The sequence below is a fragment of the Melospiza georgiana genome, chromosome 28 (genome assembly GCF_028018845.1).
Source record: "Melospiza georgiana isolate bMelGeo1 chromosome 28, bMelGeo1.pri, whole genome shotgun sequence".
NCBI classification, from domain to species: Eukaryota; Metazoa; Chordata; class Aves; order Passeriformes; family Passerellidae; genus Melospiza; species Melospiza georgiana.
Genome location: NC_080457.1, coordinates 2,721,458 through 2,743,330, shown reverse-complemented (window position 1 = coordinate 2,743,330; position 21,873 = coordinate 2,721,458). Strand labels below are relative to the sequence as shown.

The 21,873-nt window shown below is 51.1% G+C and overlaps 2 protein-coding genes across 3 annotated transcripts; both read right to left on the bottom strand.

Moving 5' to 3' along the window:
• Positions 1-54: 54 nt before the first annotated feature.
• CNP (2',3'-cyclic nucleotide 3' phosphodiesterase) lies at positions 55-9,887 on the bottom strand. Its single transcript, XM_058041516.1, has 4 exons — positions 9,812-9,887; positions 7,243-7,912; positions 6,579-6,721; positions 55-6,069 (listed from the first exon to the last, which is right to left on the bottom strand). The coding sequence occupies exons 1-4, from the start codon at positions 9,812-9,814 to the stop codon at positions 5,617-5,619; spliced, it is 1,269 nt and encodes a 422-aa protein (XP_057897499.1). The 5' UTR covers positions 9,815-9,887; the 3' UTR covers positions 55-5,616.
• Positions 9,888-10,080: 193 nt separating this feature from the next.
• Positions 10,081-21,699, bottom strand: ODAD4 (outer dynein arm docking complex subunit 4). Of its 2 annotated transcripts, XM_058041513.1 has the most exons (12): positions 21,581-21,699; positions 20,896-21,027; positions 20,079-20,232; positions 17,283-17,344; positions 16,449-16,605; positions 14,937-15,161; positions 13,531-13,738; positions 11,986-12,072; positions 11,210-11,406; positions 10,957-11,057; positions 10,677-10,755; positions 10,081-10,373 (listed from the first exon to the last, which is right to left on the bottom strand). In XM_058041513.1, exons 1-12 carry the CDS (start codon positions 21,689-21,691, stop codon positions 10,279-10,281), a joined length of 1,608 nt encoding a protein of 535 aa, XP_057897496.1. In that variant the 5' UTR covers positions 21,692-21,699; the 3' UTR covers positions 10,081-10,278. The 2 variants fall into 2 exon arrangements, with proteins under 2 accessions (XP_057897496.1, XP_057897497.1); XM_058041514.1 differs by lacking the exons at positions 17,283-17,344; positions 20,079-20,232.
• Positions 21,700-21,873: the final 174 nt, after the last annotated feature.

The following is a 21,873-nucleotide window of genomic DNA, read 5'->3' as shown; positions in this document are numbered from 1 at the left end:
TGTACAATCCCATTTCACCTGCAAGCCTGGCTTCTTGGCTCTTTTTATTTCTGGTTTGTTTTTTTTTTTTTTCCATGGTTCTCCCAGCAAGGCCCATTTGGGCATTAAACTTCTGTGATAACATGTGAGCTTACAATTCTGTATCAGAGAAATGCTGCTTAGAGTTCCAAGAGCAGCTTATGTGAGAATTCCCTGTGATGCAGCTGGAATTAAGGGCTTTGTGTTCCCAAGATTGTCCTGTTTAAGGGAATTTTGAATTTGCTCTGGGCTGAATTCCTTCACTGTACTTTTTTAAATTAATCCACTTGAATATTTTATATTTGTGCTATACTTGATTTTTGTTGAGCTTGATGTGTGATTTCCTGTCACTGATCCATGCCATGGGTGAGTCTTTCAGTGCCAGGTGAATTCCAGGCAGGGATGGTGGGTGGTGTGGGATGTGCTGTGTTTAGTTATCCTGGCTGTGTGGTTTTCCTCTGGCAGTGATTCACTCCTCCAAAGCAGCAAGAAAATGCAAAGTCCAGCTCTGAGCTGGCAGTCTGTGCTTTCCTCTTGTGCAGTGTCAGGGCAGGAGCTGGAGGGATGGATGAGCTGTGTCCTGCTGGCTTTGGTGTGGGGCACTGCCTGGTAGCAGTTTGACTTTCACCTAAAAGGTGATTTTACAGCAAAATATCAGCTGGGAGAGAAACTCAGCTTCTGGAATCCCCCCCTTCTCTGCACAGCATGGTCCTGTGTGAGCTCCTGTCTGGTGGGTTCTGGAGCTTGGTGCTGTCAGGCCCAGGGGTTGTGCTCAGTTTGGGGTGTTGGGGAGAGAGGGGCTGTGCTTGGGGGTCCTGAGCTCAGAAAGGGGCACAGGGGCTGTGCCAGGGGGTCCTGGGCTCAGAAAGGGGCACAGGGGCTGTGCCTGGGGGTCCTGGGCTCACCCTGCCAGTGTGGGGCTGTTGGAGGCTGCAGTTTGCTCAGAGGATGGGTGTTTGTGCATGCAGGGCTGTGCTGAGAGAACCTGCCAGCGATTCTTTGCCTCCCCACAGCAGAACAAACCCTGCAGGGAGCTCCTTGCACCAGGTGGTCACTGGGAATGGCACCTCTTTGTCTTCCTCCCTCCCTGCAGCAGGACAGGGACTGTGAATTCCACGGTGTCGTGGTCCTGCTGTGGTGTTTGGTCAGGATTCTTGACAATCTGCTTCAACAGAGGGAAAATTTAAGGGCTTAAATTTAGAATATTTTACAACTCGTTTGAAGCTCAGCTTTCTAAGTGAACCAGTGCTGAGTAATGCTTTCAAAACCTGACTCTCCCACGTTTGTTCAAGTCCTTCACGCCAGTGTGAGGGATGGACCCAAGAGCAGCTGGGTCCTGGCACTTTCCAGGCTCTGAAATGGTGAGAACGTGGGGAACTGAAATACTGGTCTATGCACACTGATGCTTCCTTCCCCAGCTCTCCTGGCACTGTAATCTGAGTTTACAAGAGTTTAGTGGCATTTTGGTTCCATGACATCTGGTCCTGTGTGTGTGTGTGTGTTGATGTCACTGTACAGTTTGGGCTGTTCTCAGTCTCCCATTGCTGAGCAGAGCCATGTTCTGTGTCTGTCAGTGAGTTTATTCTCATTTTCCCCTGCCCCAGGGAAGTGTGAGCAGCTCCCTTCCTTCTCTCCAAGCTGCCTGGGCCCATTCCTTGGAGCACAGGAGTGGAATGGCTCTGCTTCTGGGAGAGGAAATGTATACAGCAGCTATTTATAACCTGTACATGAATGCATGATTTAATGTAGTTCAATATTCATATGGTGAGTGCCAAGACTTTCTACAGCACGTTGTTACGTGAATCAAGGTGAAGGCAAATGCACAGAACCATGGGATGGGTTGGGCTTGGAGGCTTTTAAAAGCTGCCAAGTCCAACCCCTGCCATGGGCAGGGACACCTTCCACTAGCCCAGAGTGCCCCATGCCCTGTGCAGTCCCTGTCCCCTGGCACAGAGCAGGGCTTGGTGGCACCTGGCACCTCAGGGCAGCAGCAGTGTCCAGTGGCACTGTGACCCCACCGTGTCCCAGCACGGCTTGGGGAGACAAAAATCTGCATTTTCCAAAAAAAATGGGCTCAGCTGTGCTTTGCTTTGGAGTGTTGCCTCCACACGTGGTGGTTCCAGCACATTGTCCATGGGTTGTGGTTGGGTGTGAAGCTGAGTGCCAGGGCTCCAGCTACCCACACCAGCCCCAGGGGTTTGCCACAATGAGCATCTTCAGGTGATGCTGTCCCAGAAGGACAGAGAGCACAGAGAGGTGCAGAGGTGGTGCTGATGGACACTCTTTGGTGTGACTCTCAGCCTGGCACCTCCTGCCAGGGCTCTCCAAGGGGGAATGGCTGGTGCTGTGGGAGCTGCTGCTCTCCAGAAAGGCCTGGAAAGAGCAGAGCTGCTGTGGCTGAGAGCCAGACCAGGCTGGGGGCGTTTTCCAGCAGCTGAGTGTGGAGTGGATGCTCTGAGCAGCTCGAGAGCTTCTCTGGGGAACTTGTGAAGAGAAGTGTGTGAGTGTGGCTGTGGGCAGAGCTGGCATGTGAGGGCTCTGCTGCAGGACTGCAGCTCTGCTAGGGAGATCAGGAATTGTGTGGCTGTTGGGCTTTGCCTTGGATGTGGTTTTGTCTGGCCATGCTCAGAGAATCGTGGAATAGTTTGGGTTGGAAAGCTGTGAGGTCCATTCAGGAGGTTCTGGCCACCCTCTCAAGGTTCCTCATTGCTCTGGCTGCACAGAAATGTACCTGATTCCTGATTTGCTTTTGATCCTGGGAGTGTTCAGTGAGCAGGATCCCCAGCGCTGCTGGCTGTTGTAAATGCAGAAATGCAAGTTGGAAAATGGGAGAAAGACAAATTGTTCAGGTACAAGAGTATTTTCCATGGAATAGAATGGCCCCTCCACTCTCTGTACCTGCTGAGACACAGACTGGGCACTGCTGTGGTGTGTCTGAGATGGAGGCTGGGGCCAGAGTCTGTCCAGCCACACTGGCCCTGGGCCTGCAGCCATCCAACAGCCCCAGGGCTGGGCCATGTGCTGCTTTGCCACTTCCAAATGACCTCCTCAGTTTCACTAATAACTCCAGATATTCTCTGATTTCTAATGGATGGTTTTCATCCTGTTTAAATTCGTGCCTTGTCCTTTCCCCTCCTCTTCCCTAGGGAACAGGACAACTGTGTGCTGCAGCCAGCCGTGTCCCTGGAGCAGTGCTGTCCCTGGGTGGCAATAGCTGGTGGCTGTCCCTGCCCTTGGCTCTGTGGGGCCATTCTGGGTCCCTGCATGACTGTGGGAGCTGATGTGAAACTCTTTGGCCTTCCTGGCCCACTCCCAGCATCATGGATGGGGTTATTCCTTTTTGGAGCAGTGCTGGGCATTTTCCCCTCACCCAGATCTGAGCTTGGAGGGGCAGCTCTGCTCTGTGCTGGAGCATCCCTGGGCAGTGCCCAGCCCTGCTGCCACCCCAGCCCTGTCCCCAGTGTCCCCTCGTGGCTCCTGTGAGCAGAGTGAGGTGTGAGGCAGCATCCCAGGGGCCGGGGGAGCCCCCAGAGCCCCACAGTGCCCGCGGGTCACGAGTGTGGAGCAGTCAGGACAAACGCAGGCGCCGATGCGGAGCCGCTCGGAGAGGAGCTCGTCCCTGCGCTGCCCTGTTTCTCTGAACTGGAATTGGGAATGTTTACCTCAGTGTACATAGCTCAACCTTTCCCTGGGAGGAAAGGGGAATTGCATGGAGCAATTGCTGTCCCATTGCTTTGCCAAACTCCTCGTCCTCTCCCAGCCGGGCTCCGCATCGGTACCAGCTGTCCCTCTTGGACCTTTCTAGGATGTGAATGGTAAAAAAATGTGAATATTTGTTGTTTACTTCCTTAGCAGAACTCCTGATGCCGTGTTTGTATGGGAAATCAGCCTGAGCAGACCCATATGCAATCGGTTTTACTTTATTATAAACTGTATATGATGTACAAACTAATAAAAACTCAAACGACGACAATGTCACTGTTGTTCTTGAACAGGCAGATGAAGGAGAGATTCCAGCTGTGTATTCTGGTGCTGGAGTGATCTGGGCACTGGGGGTGTGGGCTCAGCCAGCCCCTGAGCAGGTGCTGGCAAATCCCTTGTAGAGCTTTGGTGGAACAAACCCTTGAGGTTCTGTCAGCTGAGTGTTGGGCACTCGGCTGCTGCCAGTGTGGAAGGTTAGAGGGATTTCTCCATGAAGGGTCACAGGTGCTCTGGGTGGGTTTATAGCTCACTATTTTATGGTAGAACGAGAATTTATTCTTATCCTTTGCTTCTGATCAGCAGGAAGTATTTTGCTTTCATGGCAGAGTGTTTGGTAGCAGAAAAGCACCAAAGCTCTCCCTGCTTTTGGCCTCAACAATCAGAGAGAAATGCTCCTTGCCCCAGCAACATTGGACTCAGGGTGAGCTGCGCCCAGGCCTCAAACACAGTCAGTATTTACAGGGTTAGTTGGGTTAATTCACTCTGCTGGGAGCGTCCCTGGGGCTGTTAGTGGAGCTTTGTGTTAAACAATGCCCAGGAGCCACCGCCCTGCTGGGCCAGGGCCTGCCAGAGCACAAACCCAGGTTTCAATAGAACACATTTAATGACACAAGTGCTGGGTCAGTAACTTCCAGCTGGGGTTTAGGTTCGAGCAGACATGAGTTACAAGGTTACAGTGCCTCCACTTCCTACACTACGGGGTTACTCCAGCCTAACTCTTAACATTCAAGTGCATTAGAGGAAAGGAGTAAAATCTTGCATGAAGTCCAGTTGTGTACTTCAGACATGATTTTAGTTTCTTATCAAATAAGATGGAAAAGATGTTAGTTCATCTCTTCCACTCCCTGCCAAGGCAGGATTGTTCCCTACAGGACAGGGGATGGTGCTCGGTCCAGCCCAGGTGGAGGGAAATGGCTGGAGCTGCTTTGCAGGAATTGGCTCCCTGTCCTGGTGTTTCACTTGATTTCCCCAAAGTTGGTGTCTTTAAGGCATCACCTGGCACAGTGCCCTCCTCCTGGCTGTCCCCAGAGCATCCCAGGAGCTGGGATGGAGCCCACTGGGGGCAGCTGTGATTAGGGCTGCCAGGACCCGCTGCCCTCAGCAAGGTCTGTCCTTAGGGCCAAACCCTTGGTAAGGGCAGGACTCCTGACAGGAGTGACCCATGCCCAGGTCTCACTGGTTCTGACCCTGTGATCAGCTGCCAGAATGGCCAGTGCCAGCCCCAGGGTGTGGGAGGGGAGGGACATCCTGCAGTTCCCTTGGCTCCAGACCAGCGACTGCCAGGCTTTGGTCAGTGCCAGCAGGTAAAGATCGAACGATTGTGGTTCAGAGGGAAGCAATAAAAGCCCCAGAGCTGATCTTTCTCCAAGGAAGAAAACAAGCAGGACACCCCAGCAGGTTCCCTCCAAAACTCACATTAAAATCCGTGACAGTTGCAGTCAGGAGTTGCTTGTTTTCTTCCTTTCCTGAGGCCGCTAACTCCCCACAGGCTTCACGCTGGGGTGGGCAGGAGGGTTGACTTTAGTAAAGGTAGAAATTATTTCTCTTTACACTTTTAAGGTTACAGGAGTTACTTGCCTTTTAAAAACAAACCGAGGAGCTGCCCTGCCCGTGCTCCTAGATGATGGTGCAGGAGCTGAAGGCAGCACCCCGTTTGTTGGTGCTCTGCGTTGGCACGAGCTTTCCCTTCCCGTAGTACCCCGAGAATATCGCCCTCACATCAATCTTCTTCAACAGCACAAGCATCCACATCCCATTATCAAAATACAGCAGTTTCCCTCCTCCAATTTCCCCCACTTGCTCCCCTTTGTTCCCTGCCTTTTCCAGCTTGACAAACTCCAGCAGGTCGAGCCCGGTCTGGACGGCCTCGACGCCGTTGGCGCAGCCCAGGGTGATGTGGGCACGGCTGCCCCGGGGCAGGTTGTCCGTGGGCAGGATCTTGTCAGCATCCCCCGGCCACAGCAGCAGCTGCTGCTCGCTCAGCTCGATGCGAGCCCCGACAGTCTTTGTGGTGATGAACAGGGCAGAGATGGACAGGGTGAAGCCTTTGCCATAGGAAGCCTTCACAGCCTGCAGAGGGACACACACAGGGGACAGGGTTAGTGCCTCTGGTGGGGATTCACTGGGGCAGCTCCTGCTGTGACATGGACAAAACATCCGGAGCAAGGAGAAGGTCAGTGCCTGATGTGCCAGCTCTGTGGATCTGGAGCTGGTAACGTCTTTCCAATATTTCACCTTTCCAATATTTAACCTGGGCTTATGTGCTCTGAAATAATCAGTCTGAGGATCTAAATACCTCAATTCGTGATCATTCAGCTCAAGCTGTCAGAGATGATGCTGGAAGTCATGTGTGATTGGGGAAAGTTGGAGTATTTTGTTTGGAAATAGGAAACAAAATCACCATGTCCACAGTTTGGGGTTTTCTCTGCACAGGCCATATGGATCTAGTTCCTGTCCCTATATTTGGCCTCTTGGGTCAGAGCAAAGCCCATCCCCAACCCTCTCCCAGGCTCATGGACACCCAAAGGGGAGGGAGGGGACACGGGGGTGTGGGGAGGAGGTGGGACCCCAACACTCACTTCCTGCTGCGCGTATTCCTCGGCTCCAGCTGCTTTTCCAAACTCAGTGTATTTCGTGGTGCAGTGCAGGACCCCAGGTGGCCTCTTCACAAAGTAGCTGGTGAGATCTGTTTTTATTTTGGGATCTTCGATAGCAGAAGGAACTGCAGATACAGGTGAACAATGTCACTGTCACAAAGTGATGGCCCTGATGTCAACCCACGAGCCCTGGTCCCGTCACATCTCATCTCTGACTGCTGGGTGGGAAACCAAAGCCCTCCCTCCTCCCAGGCTCACTGCAGATGGAGCCAGGGAACAGAAGCTCCTGTCCATCATCGTGGCTCATCTTAAACCTGATGAGATGTGAGAGTCCCCTAAGGGATGAGATGTTCAGCCTTTCCCATTTCCCTCTCTTTGCCTTTTTCCCACCCAACCCCTTGGAACCAGGGGACACCCAGGATCCCATGTCCTGCTGCTGCCACCTGAGCTCAGTGCCCTGTGGTGCCAGACCTAAACAGACTTGGGAAAAGCTCTTTAATTTACTCAAAAAAGCAACTTTGTGAGCTATGAAGACCAGGTTAGTAGCCTTAAAAAGCTTTTTTTGTTGGCAGTGTTACAAATTTACTTTAGAAGCTAATCAGACTCATCAAGAGGTAAGAATTTGTAAGATAACATCAATACATACAGTATTTACTCTCCTTTTTGAAGGCTTTGAGACTCCCAAGCTCATCCAAGAATGCCTGGCCAGCCTTCCTCAGGATCTCCGAACTTCTTTTGCTCAAAAACCACCCAAAATACATGGGCAGGAATTCCTTCTCTAAGCTTGGCTTCATCTTCTTCAGCTCTTCCACAGACAGTTTCCACTGGTTCTTGTCCTTGAGCTGGGGGCAATCCAAGCGCCAGGGGGTTTTGGGCTCGGCAAAGATGACTTTGTAGCGATACTTGTCGGCAATGTCAAAGAGCTGCTCCAGCCGCTCCCGCTCGTGGTGGGTGTCGTCCAAAACAATGACGCTGATCTCCCGTTTGCAATAGTCAACTAGATCCTCATCCACCTTGGAGTACTCTTCAGGAATGGAGCTCCTGATTAATGGTGTGATTTTGTAGTGATCGACAGAGATGACCTTGCAGGCGTCTTTGTAGCGATCGTGGATGGCCTGGGCCAGGGTGGATTTCCCGCTGCCAGGCAGGCCCCGGAGGATGAAAAAGGTTTTGGATTCTTTCAGCGTGGAGATGGTGTCTTCATCGTCCAGGAATGGGAAATGCAAACTCTCAGGTCTCTCTTTCGCTGATTGAGTAGACATTTTTCTAAATATTTTAGGCAGGAAAGGGTGACTCTTCTTGGAGAAGCCTCTGTTCTGGAATGGAAGGAGAAAACACTTTGCAGGGCAGGAACCCCAGAGACAGTGTGGACCTTTAGTGGAAAGGATGGGCACAGGGAGCTTCTCCCCCACACTGCCTCACTTGGGTGCCCTGCTCAGCTGACTCCTTCTCCCACAGCTGCTCTGGCTGGTTGTACAGCAGGGATCCACTGAATCCCCCCCAAGGGCTGAAGGTTCAGCTCCCCGCTCTGGGCTCACAGCTGCAGTCCTGCCCCACTGGGAAGGGATTTCTCAGGCACCAGGAGCTGCCACAAAGCCCCAGCCCTCCTCGCGTGGCGCATTCAGTCTGAGCTCTTGAACAAACACACCTGTGGCTGCCGGATGTGAGGGCAGTGACCCACGGAGGAGCCCAGGGGAACGGAAAGTCCCAGCAGGTTGAGAGCTGCCACGCTCCCGTCCCTTCAGCTGAACCACAAACTCAATTCCCAGGCTGTTTCCTAGAGCAGCCCACAGGGATGCTGCTGTCTCTCTCTGAGCTGCACTGAGGATCAGCGGCTGAGCACCTCACAGGAGGGAATTTGGGCTCCCAGGAAAGCCAAACCCCTCCCAGCAGGTGCAAGGCAGAACTCGAAAGTGAAACCTCGAGTGCTGGAGGAAACGAAACACTGGCGGTTGGCAGCAGTGAGCGGGAGATGCCGCGGGGAGCTGGCACGGCTGTCCCTCCCCTCCTGCCAGCAGCTCCCATTAGCAGAATCCCAGATGAATTCCCAGTAGGGCCTGGGAAAACACGGGACTGAAAGGAAAGCAGGGATTTCTTCAGCTGTGCGAGTCCTCAATAGCATCACCGAGGCAGACAGTGTTTGTTGGGTCAATAAATGAACTGCCTGTGGGCCAGCCCAGCCTGGGATGCAGTGGACTGTGGGAGTGATGCCCAAGAAGTGAGTTTTGCCTTTGATGCAAAAATTGAGAACTTTTACATAAAATATAACCGCACTGCCTGGGCCAGAAAAATGTGTTTCCAGTACGCAGTTTTTAAAAAACACTTTTTAAGTGTTGATTTCCCCATCTCTTTATTCCAGAAGGTACAGATGGGTTTGGTTCCAAACGCCCAAATGGGAGCAGAAGCAGGACCCCACATTTCCCAGGGGCACTGCCTGCCCTGGGCTCAGCTGCAGCCGGAGGGACAGAGGAGCCCCCTGAGAGCAGCGGGGACCCGCGGGCTCCCCGTGCTGCTTTCCCGGCACACTCAAAGTGCTCACAGCGGAGGGAGCCGTGAGTTACCTGGGGCGCAGGTGCCCCCTTGCCCGAGGGTCGCAGGGCCGGGCTGTGCCCGCTCCGCACCGGGCCGTGCCCGCTCCGCACCGGGCTGTGCCCGCTCCGCACCGGGCCGTGCCGCGGGCGGGGACCGGGGCCGCTGTTCTGCCGCGGCAGCTGCCGAGGGGACTGAGGCGCTTTTCAGCCCCGTGAACAAAGGAACAATCGCGGCCCCCCCGGGCCATTGTTCGCCGCCGGCTCGGGGACAACGGGCGCCTTCACGGGCCGGGCCGGGCGGACAAAGGCTCCGCAGAGCCCGGGGGAGCGGGGTCCCGCCGGACAATCTCCCATTGAGCCGCCCCCACAAAGCTCCCGCTTGTCTCCTGCTCCCCGCCGTGGAGGGAGCCATCGCTGCCGGCCGCGGGCTGCCCCGGCAGCCCCCAGAGCGTCCCGGGACCCCCGAGAGGGACCCACGGAGCCCGGGGCCGTTCCCGGTGCCCGGCTGCCTCCGAGCGCCCTCAGGCTCAGCGCCCGCGTGTCGGCACCGCCGCTTCCGCCCTCCGGGGCATCGGAACCTTCGCCGAGCGGAGCCGCAGCCCCGATCCCGGTCCTGATCCCGATGCTAACAATCCCGATGCCAGTCCCGGTCCTAGTCCCGGTCCCAGTCCCCGTCCCGCTTACCATGGTGAGGGCAGCGGCTCCGGGGCGGCCGCCGGTGCGGAGCGGCGCGGCGGGGAAGCGGCTCTGGGGCGGGCGCGGCCGCCGCTCCTTTCATAGCCCCGGGACTCGCCCGCCCCCGAGGGCCGGACCGAGCCCTCCCCGGGGCGGCGGGGGGGCCCCGGGGCTCAGCCCTGCCCCGCCCGGTGCCGGGGATGCTCCGGGGCAGTCCCGGGGTGCGGGCCGGGGGCAGGCAGCGCTCCGAGATCGGCGGCGGCTCGGACCGGCTCCTTCCCGGCTAGGGACGCACCACTGCACTGCTGGGTACGACGCTTGCTCAATATTTATTTAAACTTCCCGCCTAGGCTCTACTTTTTCCCTCTGCTGTCCTTTATTTCCTTGTCTGTTTTCCCCCTTTAACCTTTTCTTCTGCTTATTTACTTCCCCCCCCTTTAACCTTTCTTATTCTCTATATTGTTTCTGGCTTCCTCTTATGGCTGTTCATCTTCATTCCCTTTCTCCTCCTCCTCCTCCTCTTCCACATTCTCAGCGGTGGCTTTTATGCTTTCCCTGCTGAAAAGGCGATCTGGGAAGGGAAAAGGAAACTTAAGCCAAGTCCTAGAACACAGCGCCCTGCCAGAACCCTCCCCGAACCCCAGCAGGGCTGGGACAGGGCTGGGATGATGGTGACAATGTGACAGCCTGCAGGGGACACTCAGGGAGCTGGGCATGGCCAGACCTGGGAGTGCAGCTGAAGCAATCCCAGACTTCCACCAAGATTTTAATTCAATACTTGCAAGGAAACGGGTGCTGTGGGAATTCTGAGGTGCAGAACAGGAGAGTGGGGATTTTCCCCATTTCTGGGTGCAGAGGTGTGAACAACAAGTACCTTCATGTGAGGGAATCGCCCCGTCTTTCTGGCCTTTGTTCAGCTCTGCAATGAGGCTTTTGCTCACGTTATCCAAGGCCTGAAAGGGATGAAGTTCTTAATAAAAGCCCCAGAAATGCAGCTACATACCCAACATTGTCCTGTTTTCTATTGCTGTATCATTATCAAATTCTTTCCCACTATAAAACTGCATTTCTGTGGCATTGCTGGCTGGAATATCCCAGCTGGGATAACAGCTTCTCCCAGAGGCTGCCCAGAGCTCCTCCTCCATCTCCCTTACCGCAATGATGCCATTTTGAGCAGTTTCACTGGGCAAAAGCCTTGCCTTCTCCAGAGCCCTTTCAAAATTCAGGATTGCAGACGGGTAATTTTTCAATTTCACTGGAACAGACAGGGATATCAGCTGGTTTAGCCCAGGAGCAGGAGAACAGCAAGAAGCAATCAAGCCAGTCTCGACCTGAGCAGTTGCTTTGGCTGTTAAATCTTAGAGATGTTTTCAGACCAGCTTTTCCACCCTGTGCCCACATCTTTACCTTGTGCCTGTGCCACCAGCACAGTGGCATGGAGCTGCCACTCCACATCTCCCTCTTCATCTGCTGACTGCAGGGACTGCTCTCCATAATCCTGGGCTACTTCAGCATTGTCCAGCTCGAGGTAGCACCGCCCAATTTCATGGAACAGCCAGGCCTTCTCCAGGCTGGACTGGGCCAGTGGAATCTTCTCCTCCCAGCTTCAAGCAGAGTAAGACAGACAAACCTTTACCAACCATCACTGGGTACAGTTATAACTTAAACACTGATTTGACAGCAAAGGGTTCATGTCACACATATCTTTTCTGAAAAATCCTTTCCTTAGGGTTTTTCCTCCTGAGAAGCTGAGAGGCCTCAGGAAAAAAATGTAAACAATGGTTATCTGCTGCTGTGGAATGCAAGAGGTGGATCTGTGATTGGTCTCATGGGGTTGTTTCTAATTAATGGCCAATCACAGTCAGCTGGCTCGGACAGAGAGTCCAAGCCACAAGCCTTTTTATGATTCCTTCTTTTTCTATTCTTAGCTAGCCTTCTGATGCAATAATTTCTTCTATTTTTTAGTATAGTTTTAATGCAATATATATCATAAAATAATAAATCAGCCTTCTGAAACATGGAGTCAGATCATCTCTTCCCTCATCCTCGGACCCCTGTGACCATCGTCACAGGCTCAGGTGTGAAAATTTCCCCAGGCCTGGCTGCAGTGAGAACACTCAACTGAAAAGCCACAACCTGGGTGCCTCCAGCCCCTGATGCCTTTGCTGCAGGGCTGTACTCACGTGCTGATGGCCTGCTGGAACTTTCCAAGTCGGGCATACACGTGGCCGATGTTGTCCAGGGCCCGGGACACGGAATCTGTCAGAGAGCTGGGGCAGGGAGACAAAGGGATTGTGGCACTGACATCCTCCTGTTCCTCACTCACTCTGCACTTCTTGGTGCTCCCCATGCCCTCAGAGAATTGTTAGGAAGTAAAGGGCCCCAGTCAGGCTGAAAGTCATGAAATCAAGGTGGATTTTTAATTTTATCTACAGCTCTGGCAGCTGACCCCATGAGACTCAGGGAAAATGGTTTAGCTGTGCCTTTGATTATTAATAATTTTTGTGCAAATCTGACAGCCCTTGGGAAAGTCTTCCCACTTTTTTCCTCTGTTTCCCTTTGTGGGAACAACTAATGGCTGATTTCTGTTTTTTAAAGCAAAGACACAAAAAGGTGTCTACAGTGTGTCTGCAGGTCCCTGACACCAGCCCTGATCCTGTGCTTGGACCAAGCTTTGCTCCATGCTACAGGCAGCTCCTTCTATAATAAAATTCTTTAATGGCCTTTAATTTTTTTCTTAATTATTGTCATTCTCATCTTCAGAAGCAGTCAGATGCTTCTTTGCCTACCTTTACCTTAGAGATGGAGAAGCCTGTGCGAGGAGCAGATAAATGCCATGGGAGTCATGGAATCACAGAGCGGTTTGGGTGGGAAGGGACCGTAAGGACTCAAACCCCCGCCACGGGGTAATTAACGCGAGTAATTAAGGAGTCATTAGCGGCATCTCCAGCTGCAGCCGCCAGAGGGTGCAGCCTGTCCGTCCTTCCCGGCACCTCGGGTTCAGCCAGGTCCCAAACGCGGCATCTCCTCCCCTCTCTCCGGCTAATTCAGCATCTCCTCCCCTCTCTCCTGCTAATTCCTGCCTTTACCTGGCCTGCTCGGGCAGTGCCACCACCAGCAGAGAGGCAGCCTTTCCCCAAACCAACATTCATTTCCAAAAGGATTTTTGAAAATGAGAAACAACCGCTCAGTGATATTTTAAAAGCTCAATGCACTTCTGCCAAATGTAAGTCCTAAATCACTTCAAGGCACTGTTGCATGATTTCTGCTATGTTTTGCAAATTCTTCCTACATCTAAGACTACATTTTGCTCCACTGTGGGCCAGCTGTGTCTGGTGCAGACAGGTAAGTGCTCCTGGAAGTGACTTTTATTTCAAGCCATGCTTAATGGTCTCTATGAAAAGAAGTTTAAGACAAAATGTAGCAGAAAACTGGAGCAATTTCAACCCTGAACTTCCTGAGAAGAAAGTACCTGCTCAAGATTTCAGTGCTGAAACTGGGAGTTGTGTTCTTTTGCTTTGCTACAGAAGAGGTTTTGATGTGCCCTGTGCTGTGGGTCCTTAAAAATCTGCTTCAGGCTCCTTATTTTGAAACAGTGAAGATAAAAATTCACCACACACCCTAATACTTGTGCAGAGCTGAATGTGTAACCCTGTTAAACCCCCCCAGGTGAGGATTACTTTACCTAATGCTAAAACACCCCCACAGAGGTATTTCCCAGAACTTACTGCTCCCTGGCACATTCCAGATCCATCTTATGGCTGTTCAAAGCTGCCTCCATCTGTCCCATTGCCAGCTGGGCATTCCCAATGCAGCTGTGGAGGTTCCCAATCAGTTCATACTTGTTGGGAACATCATCCTCTGACCAGGCTCGTATCTTTTTCAGCAGATGTTCAGCTTTCCTGCAGCTTTGCTCAGCAGAACCTCTGGCCAGCACTGGGGACAGGGAGCAGAGTTGGACACTGGGGTGTGATACAGAGACATTGAGAAGTTGTGAATTCCCCATCCCTAGAGGTGTCCCAGGCCAGGTTGGATGGGGCTTGGAGCAACCTGGGATAGTGGAAGGTGTCCCTGCCCATGGTGGGGGGGTGGGGTGGGATGAACTTCAAGGTCCCTTCTGTCACCATCATATTTTCCAAAAAATCCTCTTTGCCCAGGATTCTTCTCCTGGGAAGCTTAGAGGCCTCAGAAAAAAAGGAAAACAATATTATCTCATTTGCTTCTCCTGTGTTTTGGTGCTTTGGAATGTGATTTGGTGAGTGTTTATCCAACAGGTGGTTGTTTGATTGGTTTCATGTCAATTGTTTTAACTTAATGACCAATCATGGTCCAAGCTGTGTCGAACTCTGGAGAAAGAGTCACAAAATTCATTATCATTCTTTTTAGCCTTCTGTAAGTATCCTTCCTGTATTCTTTAGTATAGTTTTAGTATAGCATTCTATAATATAATATAATATAATATAATATAATATAATATAATATAATATAATATAATATAATATAATATAATATAATATAATATAATATAATATAATATAATAAATATAATAATAAATTAGTCTTCTAAGAACATGGAGTCAGATTCATTCCCTCCTGCCACAGGGAAATACCACAACCTTCCAACCCAAACCATCTTGGGATTCTGTGATACTTGGGAATTGAGACCTGGTGAGGTGGCTAACCCTCAGACAAAGCTCAGGAATAGTCCCCACAGCCAGGAACCTACTCAGCTCAATATCCTCCATCTCCTTGGCAATGGCCCTGGCAATGTCAGATGGTTTCTGTTTCTTGTCCTGTGCCCAGCTCTGCTGCAGGACCCTGTGCTCATAAATCAGATTTCTGCTGCTGCCAGAAGTCCCGCCGCTGGTTCAGGTAGGAGATGCCACCCATAACCAGGTCCATGACTTTGGTCCCCTGCCTTGTGAATTCCCCATCCCTGGAGGTGTTCCAGACCAGGCTGGACGGGGCTTGAAGCCACCTGAGATAGTGGAAGATGTCCCTGCCCATGGTAAGGGTGGTGGAACAGGATGAGCTTCAAGACCCCTTCCAACCCAAACCATCTTGGGACTCTGTGATACTCAGGAATTGAGACCTCAGAGCTCAGGAATAGACCTCCCCAGAGCCAGGAACCTACTCTGCTCGATATCCTCCATCTCCTTGGCGATGGCCCTGGCGATCTCGGCTGGTTTCAGTTTCCTGTCCCGCCCCCAGCCCAGCCGCAGGAGCTTGCGCTCGTACTCGCGCGCGTACATCGGCTTCTGCTGCTGCCAGAAGTCCCGCCGCTGGTTCAGGTAGGAGATGCCACCCATAACCAGGTCCATGACTTTGGTCCCCTGCCTTGTGCTGCTCTGCATCAAGTCTGGGAATAAGATAAGGTAGAATTGAGGTGAGAATCAACAGACCTGAGCTGCAGCAGATTGGGAATGTTTTTCTGTTCAGACACAGACACTCCTGGACGTCAAAGTGTCCTGTGCTCCTCAGAGCTGAGGTGATGAGGGAGCTAACAATAAACTCTGTGACATTCACATTTTCTGAAAAATCCCTTCACCCAGGATTTTTCTCCTGGGAAGCTGAGAAGCCTCAGAGAAAAAGGGAAACAATTCTTATCTCATTTGTTTCTCCTGTGTTTTGCTCCTTTGGAATGTGTTTGGAGATTGTTTGATTGGATTCTGCTGTGAGTTGTTTTCACTCATTGGCCAACTGGGGCCAAGCTGTGTTGAGACTCTGGAAAGAGTCATGAGTTTTCATTATTATCTTTTCAGCATTGTGTAAGTATCCTTTCTGTATTCTTTAGTATAGCAGAATAGAATAGAATAGAATAGAATAGAATAGAATAGAATAGAATAGAATAGAATAGAATAGAATAGAATAGAATAGAATAGAATAGAATAGAATAGAATAGAATAGAATAGAATAATTATCTTTCTAGCATGGTATAAATATCCTTTCTGTATTCTTTAGTATGATATGATTAATATAATAGCCTTCTGAGAACACAGAGTCAGATTCATCATTCTTTCCTTCATCAGGGCACCCCACAAACACAATAAAACTCTGCTGCCCCTGTGGTTCAGTGAGCTGAGCTGGCGTTCCAGCCTCATCTCTGCTGCCTTCTCTGCTGATCAGAGCCAAGAAAGGGCCCAGTGAAGGGGGCCAGCTGTGCTGAGCACCTGTGCTCTGGGTCAGAACATCTGTATGGCACATCTGTACTGACAGGGCACTTTGAACAGTGCTGTGGATCAGGCTGGCAGATGGAAAGTGAGAGGGCTTTTACCTGCCTGCAAACCAGACCGCCCACATGGGTAATTAGTGCTGGCAACACTGTAAAACCTGTGAGCAAAGCAACCTTAATAACTTCTCTATTTCTGGGGGAAAAGTTCCCTAGAAATATGACTAAAGGAGCATCATCTTTGTGCCTTTTTCTAAAATAAGATACTTCTCCAATTCCTGCCTTTTGACCTTAAAGCATTTATAACAAACTCACAGAGGAGTCACAGCCCCATGAGCAGACACCTGCCTGTGTCCCCACCACTGTGAGCTCTGGAATAGTTAACTAAGAGTCACAGGGATTTAAAAGAAGAAAAGAAATAAAGAAGAATAGAAAAGGGATGAAAGAAAAACAGAATGTGCTGAGAAGGAGAAACACCTTCATCCTTGAGCAACTTCTCCAGATATGCCTTGTCATCATAAAGCCGGCCCAGGAGCTGTTGCTCTGTTTTTGGACTCTTCTTCTTGGTGTGTTTTTGATCCTTTTGGTCCTTTGGTTTTTTTTGCTGTTTCTGGCTGTCTTTTTTGCTCTGCAGCTAGAGAAAAACAAAAAGAGTTGAGGGACATCAGTGGGGAACACTGGAATGAGCAGAATTCTGTTTACATTCCATATAAGACAATTTATTTTTTAAATAAAAGCAAAAAGCCAAAGTCTCATCAGATGCTTTGGCCATGAGCAACTGAAATTCTGCAGCCAATTGTGCTCCCTGAGGATCACAAGGGTGTTACAGAAAGGGTAAGAACTAGTTCTGGCTTTTCAGAGGAACAAGACACTACTGCAATGGAGCACCAAAAGTGAAGCAATAAAGAAAAGTGTCCATTATCAAAACTGTGACCCTTAAACATTAGGTAAACCCAAAATCAATATTGGAGCTCACTGTGCCCTCTTTGACCTCTGGGCTGTTACTCATTAGATGGGTGGCTGGAAACACCCCCAGACATGGGGCTGGAGGAGAAATTCCACATTTTGTTCTTGCATGGTGGCTCTTCCTGCCCTTCTGACTCTCCCTTTAAATTCTGGGTGAATTGAGCCAGACCTGCATTAGAAGCAGGTCACAAACCATGACAGGTCAGTGTTTTTAATGCTCCAGAGGCCCTTCAGCAGGCCCACTGCTCCCACAGCCACGTCCCTGCAGGGACTGTCCTTCCTCTGGTCTCATTTCAGCACCACAACAACTCCAGAAGCTTCTCCAGCCAGAGCCCTGTGCTGTACCTCTGCCTGCCTGCTCACAAAGCACAGCCCCTCCTTGTTCTCCAGCTTCACTGTGGATGGATCTGCAAACACAGAGGAGTCTGGGTTAGTGCTGCACTCAGCCATGCAGGGTCTGCTCTCTGTCCTGACCCCCAGGGGAGCTCTGACTCTGACCCTCACTCATGGAGAAAGTTTCCCAGACTTCGAGATAGACTGGAATCCACAAAAGTGTGAAATGGATTATGGACAGCAGTGTAGGCGCATCACTGGGTGAGAAATTTACCAAGTAAAAATTCTCACCAAGTATTTGTGAAATAAATACTCACAAATTGAGTTGATTAAATTTGTGAGTTGTGAGTAAAAAGCCCATAAATGTGCCGAGCACAAAACATTCAGTTACAACCACTTTTCTCATCCCTTCCCATGGGATAGGGGCTGTTGGTGTGTTCTGGGAGCAGGGAATGCCACCAGCTCCTCTTGGGATTTTAATTCACACAGTTGCAATATTCCTACAGACAGGGTTTATCCTGCATGGAAACTGAAGGAGAAGGATGCAGCTGCTTCTGGGGGATCACAGCTGGAGCATGAAATGGAAGGAAAGGTGTTTTACAGGTTTGTGCACTGATTAGGGCAAAAGGCCCATTGTGTTTACCACCATCTGTCTGCACCCTGGGAAGGAAGAGTGAGGAGCAGCTCTTTGTTTGGTCTGAGGGAAGGACAGAGCTGCCAAGGCTGCTGCAGAATTCCCTTCAGCAGCCCTGGGGCCCAGAGCAGCAGCACAAACACAGGGGGGTCACAGGGGCAGGTGTCCCCACCGAGCCAGGGAGGCAGCTTGGGGATGTACCCTGTTAATGTGTGTGCATTTCCCAACTGTTCAAACATCCACGTGTTTCCCTGCACCTCACAGCTATTGACTGATTTAAAATATTTTTAGTTATATTAGTTTAGTTATGTTTAGTTAAATACCAGTTTTCTATTTTTTCAATTCATTTTTGTGCCTGCAGCCCAGGGGGTCCAAAAGTGGTTAAAGCTCTTGGCTCAGGATATCAAGCTGGGAAGATTTCAGCTGGAGCTGTGATGATACCTGAGCATTGTGCTAAGCTCAGGAAGCTGCAGGAATGGAGGAAAGCAAGCCAGATCTGGAAACCTTCCCTGTTTTGTTTTTTTTTTAAACAACTATCCCATCTGAAAGTGCTGCAGGGCTCTGGTGCCACTGTTTAACAGGGGGAGGGGCTGAAGTTTTGAAATTTTGGGAGAGGGAGGCCCTGGCCTAGCTGGGAATGTGTGTGGGGTGTGAGTGGGGTGTGCCAGAGCTGGGCAGGGACAGGCTCCAAGCCACCCCACAGGTTTGGCAGCCCCAGAGGAGCCCTCCCACGTGTTGCACTCACATGGCAGAGGAGGCAGCCCCAGGTGAGTGAGCTGTGTCTGTGCCCCACACTGGGACACGTCCTGTCCACGCCTGCTGCCAGGGCTGAGGGCAAAGCTAAGTGAAAAGGGATGAGTTTTCTGTTTGTTTTAAACCCCACCAGGTCCTTGGCCTTTTCTGTCTCTCCAGGAGCTGATCTGAGCCAGGAATGGTGAAAGCAGAGCTCGTTACAAGAGTCAACAGTTTCACTGCTCTTTTGCAATGAAAATTGGAGGAGAGTCAGGATTTCAGGAGGCCAGCCTGAGGTGGCATGGCACATTGCACTCCAAGCTTTGAACAAAAGGGAGAAAGGTCTCAAAATGGATTCTGCCTTTAGTGCTGCAGGTAGATCAGAGAATCGTGGAATCCCAGAATGGTTTGAATGAAATCATGGAATCCTAGAATGGTTTGAATGAAACAATGGAATCCCAGAATGGTTTGAATAAAATCACGGAGTCCCAGAATGGTTTGAATGAAATCATGGAATCCCAGAATGGTTTGAATGAAATCATGGAATCCCAGAATGGTTTGAATGAAACAATGGAATCCCAGAATGGTTTGAATAAAATAATGGAATCCTAGAATGGTTTGAATAAAATAATGGAATCCCAGAATGGTTTGAATGAAATAATGGAGTCCCAGAATGGTTTGAATGAAATCATGGAATCCCAGAATGGTTTGAATAAAATAATGGAATCCCAGAATGGTTTGAATGAAATAATGGAGTCCCAGAATGGTTTGAATAAAACCATGGAGTCCCAGAATGGAAGGAACTTTGGTGCTCATGCAGCTCCATCCCCTGGAATTGCACCTCCCATGGGCATGGACACCTTCCACTACCCCAAACTGCTCCAAGCCTCATCCAAGCTGGCCTTGGACACTTCCAGGGGTGGGGCAGCCACAGCTTCTCTGGGCACCCTGTGCCAGGGCATCACCACCCTCACAGGGAATAAATTCTTCCCAATATCCCATCCAACCCTGCCCTCTGGCAGTGGGAATCCATTCCCCCCTTGTCCTGGCACTCCAGGGTGTCTCCACCTTCCTTGTCAGCTCCCCTCATGTACAGGGAGGCCACAGGCAGCTCATGGATTGGATGAGCTGCTCTGCTCTGCATTCTCTGGAAAGTTTCCATGATGACTTTGGAAACTGGAGTGTCAGGATTTACCTACAGAACTAAAGGGATCAGGCACTGCGTGTGAGCAACATTCAGAGAAAGAAAGAACAAAGGAAAGAAGGAGCAGGGTTGGCTCTTTGTGGTGCCTCTGGATTTATCTGGCACAGAGAACAAGAACCCAGAAGCAGAGGGGCTCTGCTGTGGGGCTCTTGGGTCACTTGCAGAGCTGCTTTGGCACCAGCTGTGCCCTGAACAGCATTGTCCAGGCTCGTGGGGGACAGAAGGTGACACTCCTTACTCCCAATGCAGTTGATAATGGCCTCCTCAGCCTTGTGGATGCCCAGCAGGAACTTGTGCAGGTCGGGGCGGAGCCTTCGGCCTCGGTGGTAAAACACCAGTGCAAACTCAAAGTCCCCCATGGCATACAGGCTCTCTGCTTTCTGGTAAAGCCCCTAAAATGACATTTGGGGGAAGAAATTGATAAAACGAGGGAAAGTTTTGATGGATCTCAAGTAACTTCTGTGTGAGAGCCCAGGGCTGTAACAGCTTGCTGTCGCTGACATATTGTGTGAAAAATCCTTTGGTTAGGATTTTTCTCCTGAGAAGCTGAGAGGCCTCAGAAACAAAATGTAAACAATGGTTATCTGCTGCTGTGGAATGCAACAGGTGCATCTGGGATTGGTCTCATGTGGTTGGTTTTAATTAATGGCCAATCACAGTCAGCTGGCTCGGACTCTCTGCTCAGTCACAAGATTTTATTATCATTCCTTCCTATTCCTTTCAAGCCTTCTGATGAAATAATTTCTTCTATTCTTTTAGTATAGTTTTAGTATATAATTATCTTTTAATATATCATAAAATAATAAATCAGCCTTCTGAAACGTGGAGTCAAGATTCTCATCTCTTCCCTTGTTGGGGTTTCCTGAAATTCCATATTTGGTGAGCCCTGAGTGAGGAACATTGCACACATCAAACCCCACACCTGAGCACCCCGACAGCTCTGAGAGCAGCAGAAATCTCAGGAGGGTTTGGAGTTTCCTCACAGCTCTGCCTCAGACCCTGCAGGGTCTCACAGATCCTTGGCCACCCCCTCTCCTACCCCTCCAGCTGGTTACCTCATAGAATGTATCATCAATTTGGAGAGAGGCTTCAGCGTCTTTCAGGGAGTTTTCTGTGTCCCCAAGTCTCAGAAAACACTTGGAGCGGGTGATGAGGCAGTGCTTGTCTGCTCCTCTCAGCTTCAGGGCCTGGAACCACAGACAGGGACGTGTCACCTGTGCTGGACATGTCCCCACACGCGTGACAGTTGAAGTTTTGAAGTTTTTCTAAGCCTTCTGATGTTTACATTCTTGTAAGGAACTTTCTCACACGCTTTATGTAAATAACTTCTTGGTTTGCATTCTTTTATGGAGGAGGAGAAAATTGATGGGCTGTTGGTTTGTCCAGGGTCATTGGAGAGGTGGCACTATCACCCTCCATTCCTTCAATCTATAAATGTTGGAGTCAGAAATTCAAAGTTCTCTTTTTACCATCAAAAAGCTGCGTGTCCTATAGCGACAGATAAAACTACAAGGACTTTACTGAAGAGTCTGCTCTCGTTTTTCACAGTTGCTGCAGGCGCTGCCCTGTCCCTGACCTGCCCCATCTGGGTCACACGTCCCTCCGTGTCCCCCCCTTGCCCCGCTGCCTCTTCCCCCGCCTGAACCGAACCGAACCCGAGGCCCCTCCCGCCCGTGGGCATCCCGGTGCCCTCGGACCGCCCGTGGGCATCCCGGTGCCCTCGGCGCACAGTGCCCTCACGTCATTGAAGCGGCCCAGAGCCTTTTCGTGCTGGCCGCGCCGGCTCAGGGCTATCCCCTCGCTCATGAGGTCCCCGAAGGAGAGGACGGGCAAGAGCTCGTCGTCCGCCATGGCTGCGCCGCGGCGCCGTTGCCAAGCAACGGTTACCGTGTAACGCTCACTTCCGGTGAGCTGCCCCCGCCCCGGAAGTGACGGACGCGCCCACCCCGGTGCCCACGTGCGGCGCCGGTGGCCCCGCTCCGGTCCCGGCGCTCGCTCGCTGTGCCTCTGACCCGGCCCAGACACCCGCATTC

Coding starts and splice junctions, on each gene's coding strand:
- ODAD4 (XM_058041513.1), bottom strand. CDS start 21,691: ATGGCGGACGACGAGCTCTTGCCCGTCCTCTCCTTCGGGGACCTCATG. Junction 17,345..20,078: donor CATTATCAACTGCATTGGGA/GTAAGGAGTGTC, acceptor CTGTGTTTGCAG/ATCCATCCACAGTGAAGCTG. Junction 15,162..16,448: donor GAAGTTGCTCAAGGATGAAG/GTGTTTCTCCTT, acceptor TCTTATTCCCAG/ACTTGATGCAGAGCAGCACA.
- CNP (XM_058041516.1), bottom strand. Junction 6,722..7,242: donor CAAAAAGGAGAGTAAATACT/GTATGTATTGAT, acceptor CTGTATCTGCAG/TTCCTTCTGCTATCGAAGAT. Junction 6,070..6,578: donor AGGAATACGCGCAGCAGGAA/GTGAGTGTTGGG, acceptor GTCCCTCTGCAG/GCTGTGAAGGCTTCCTATGG.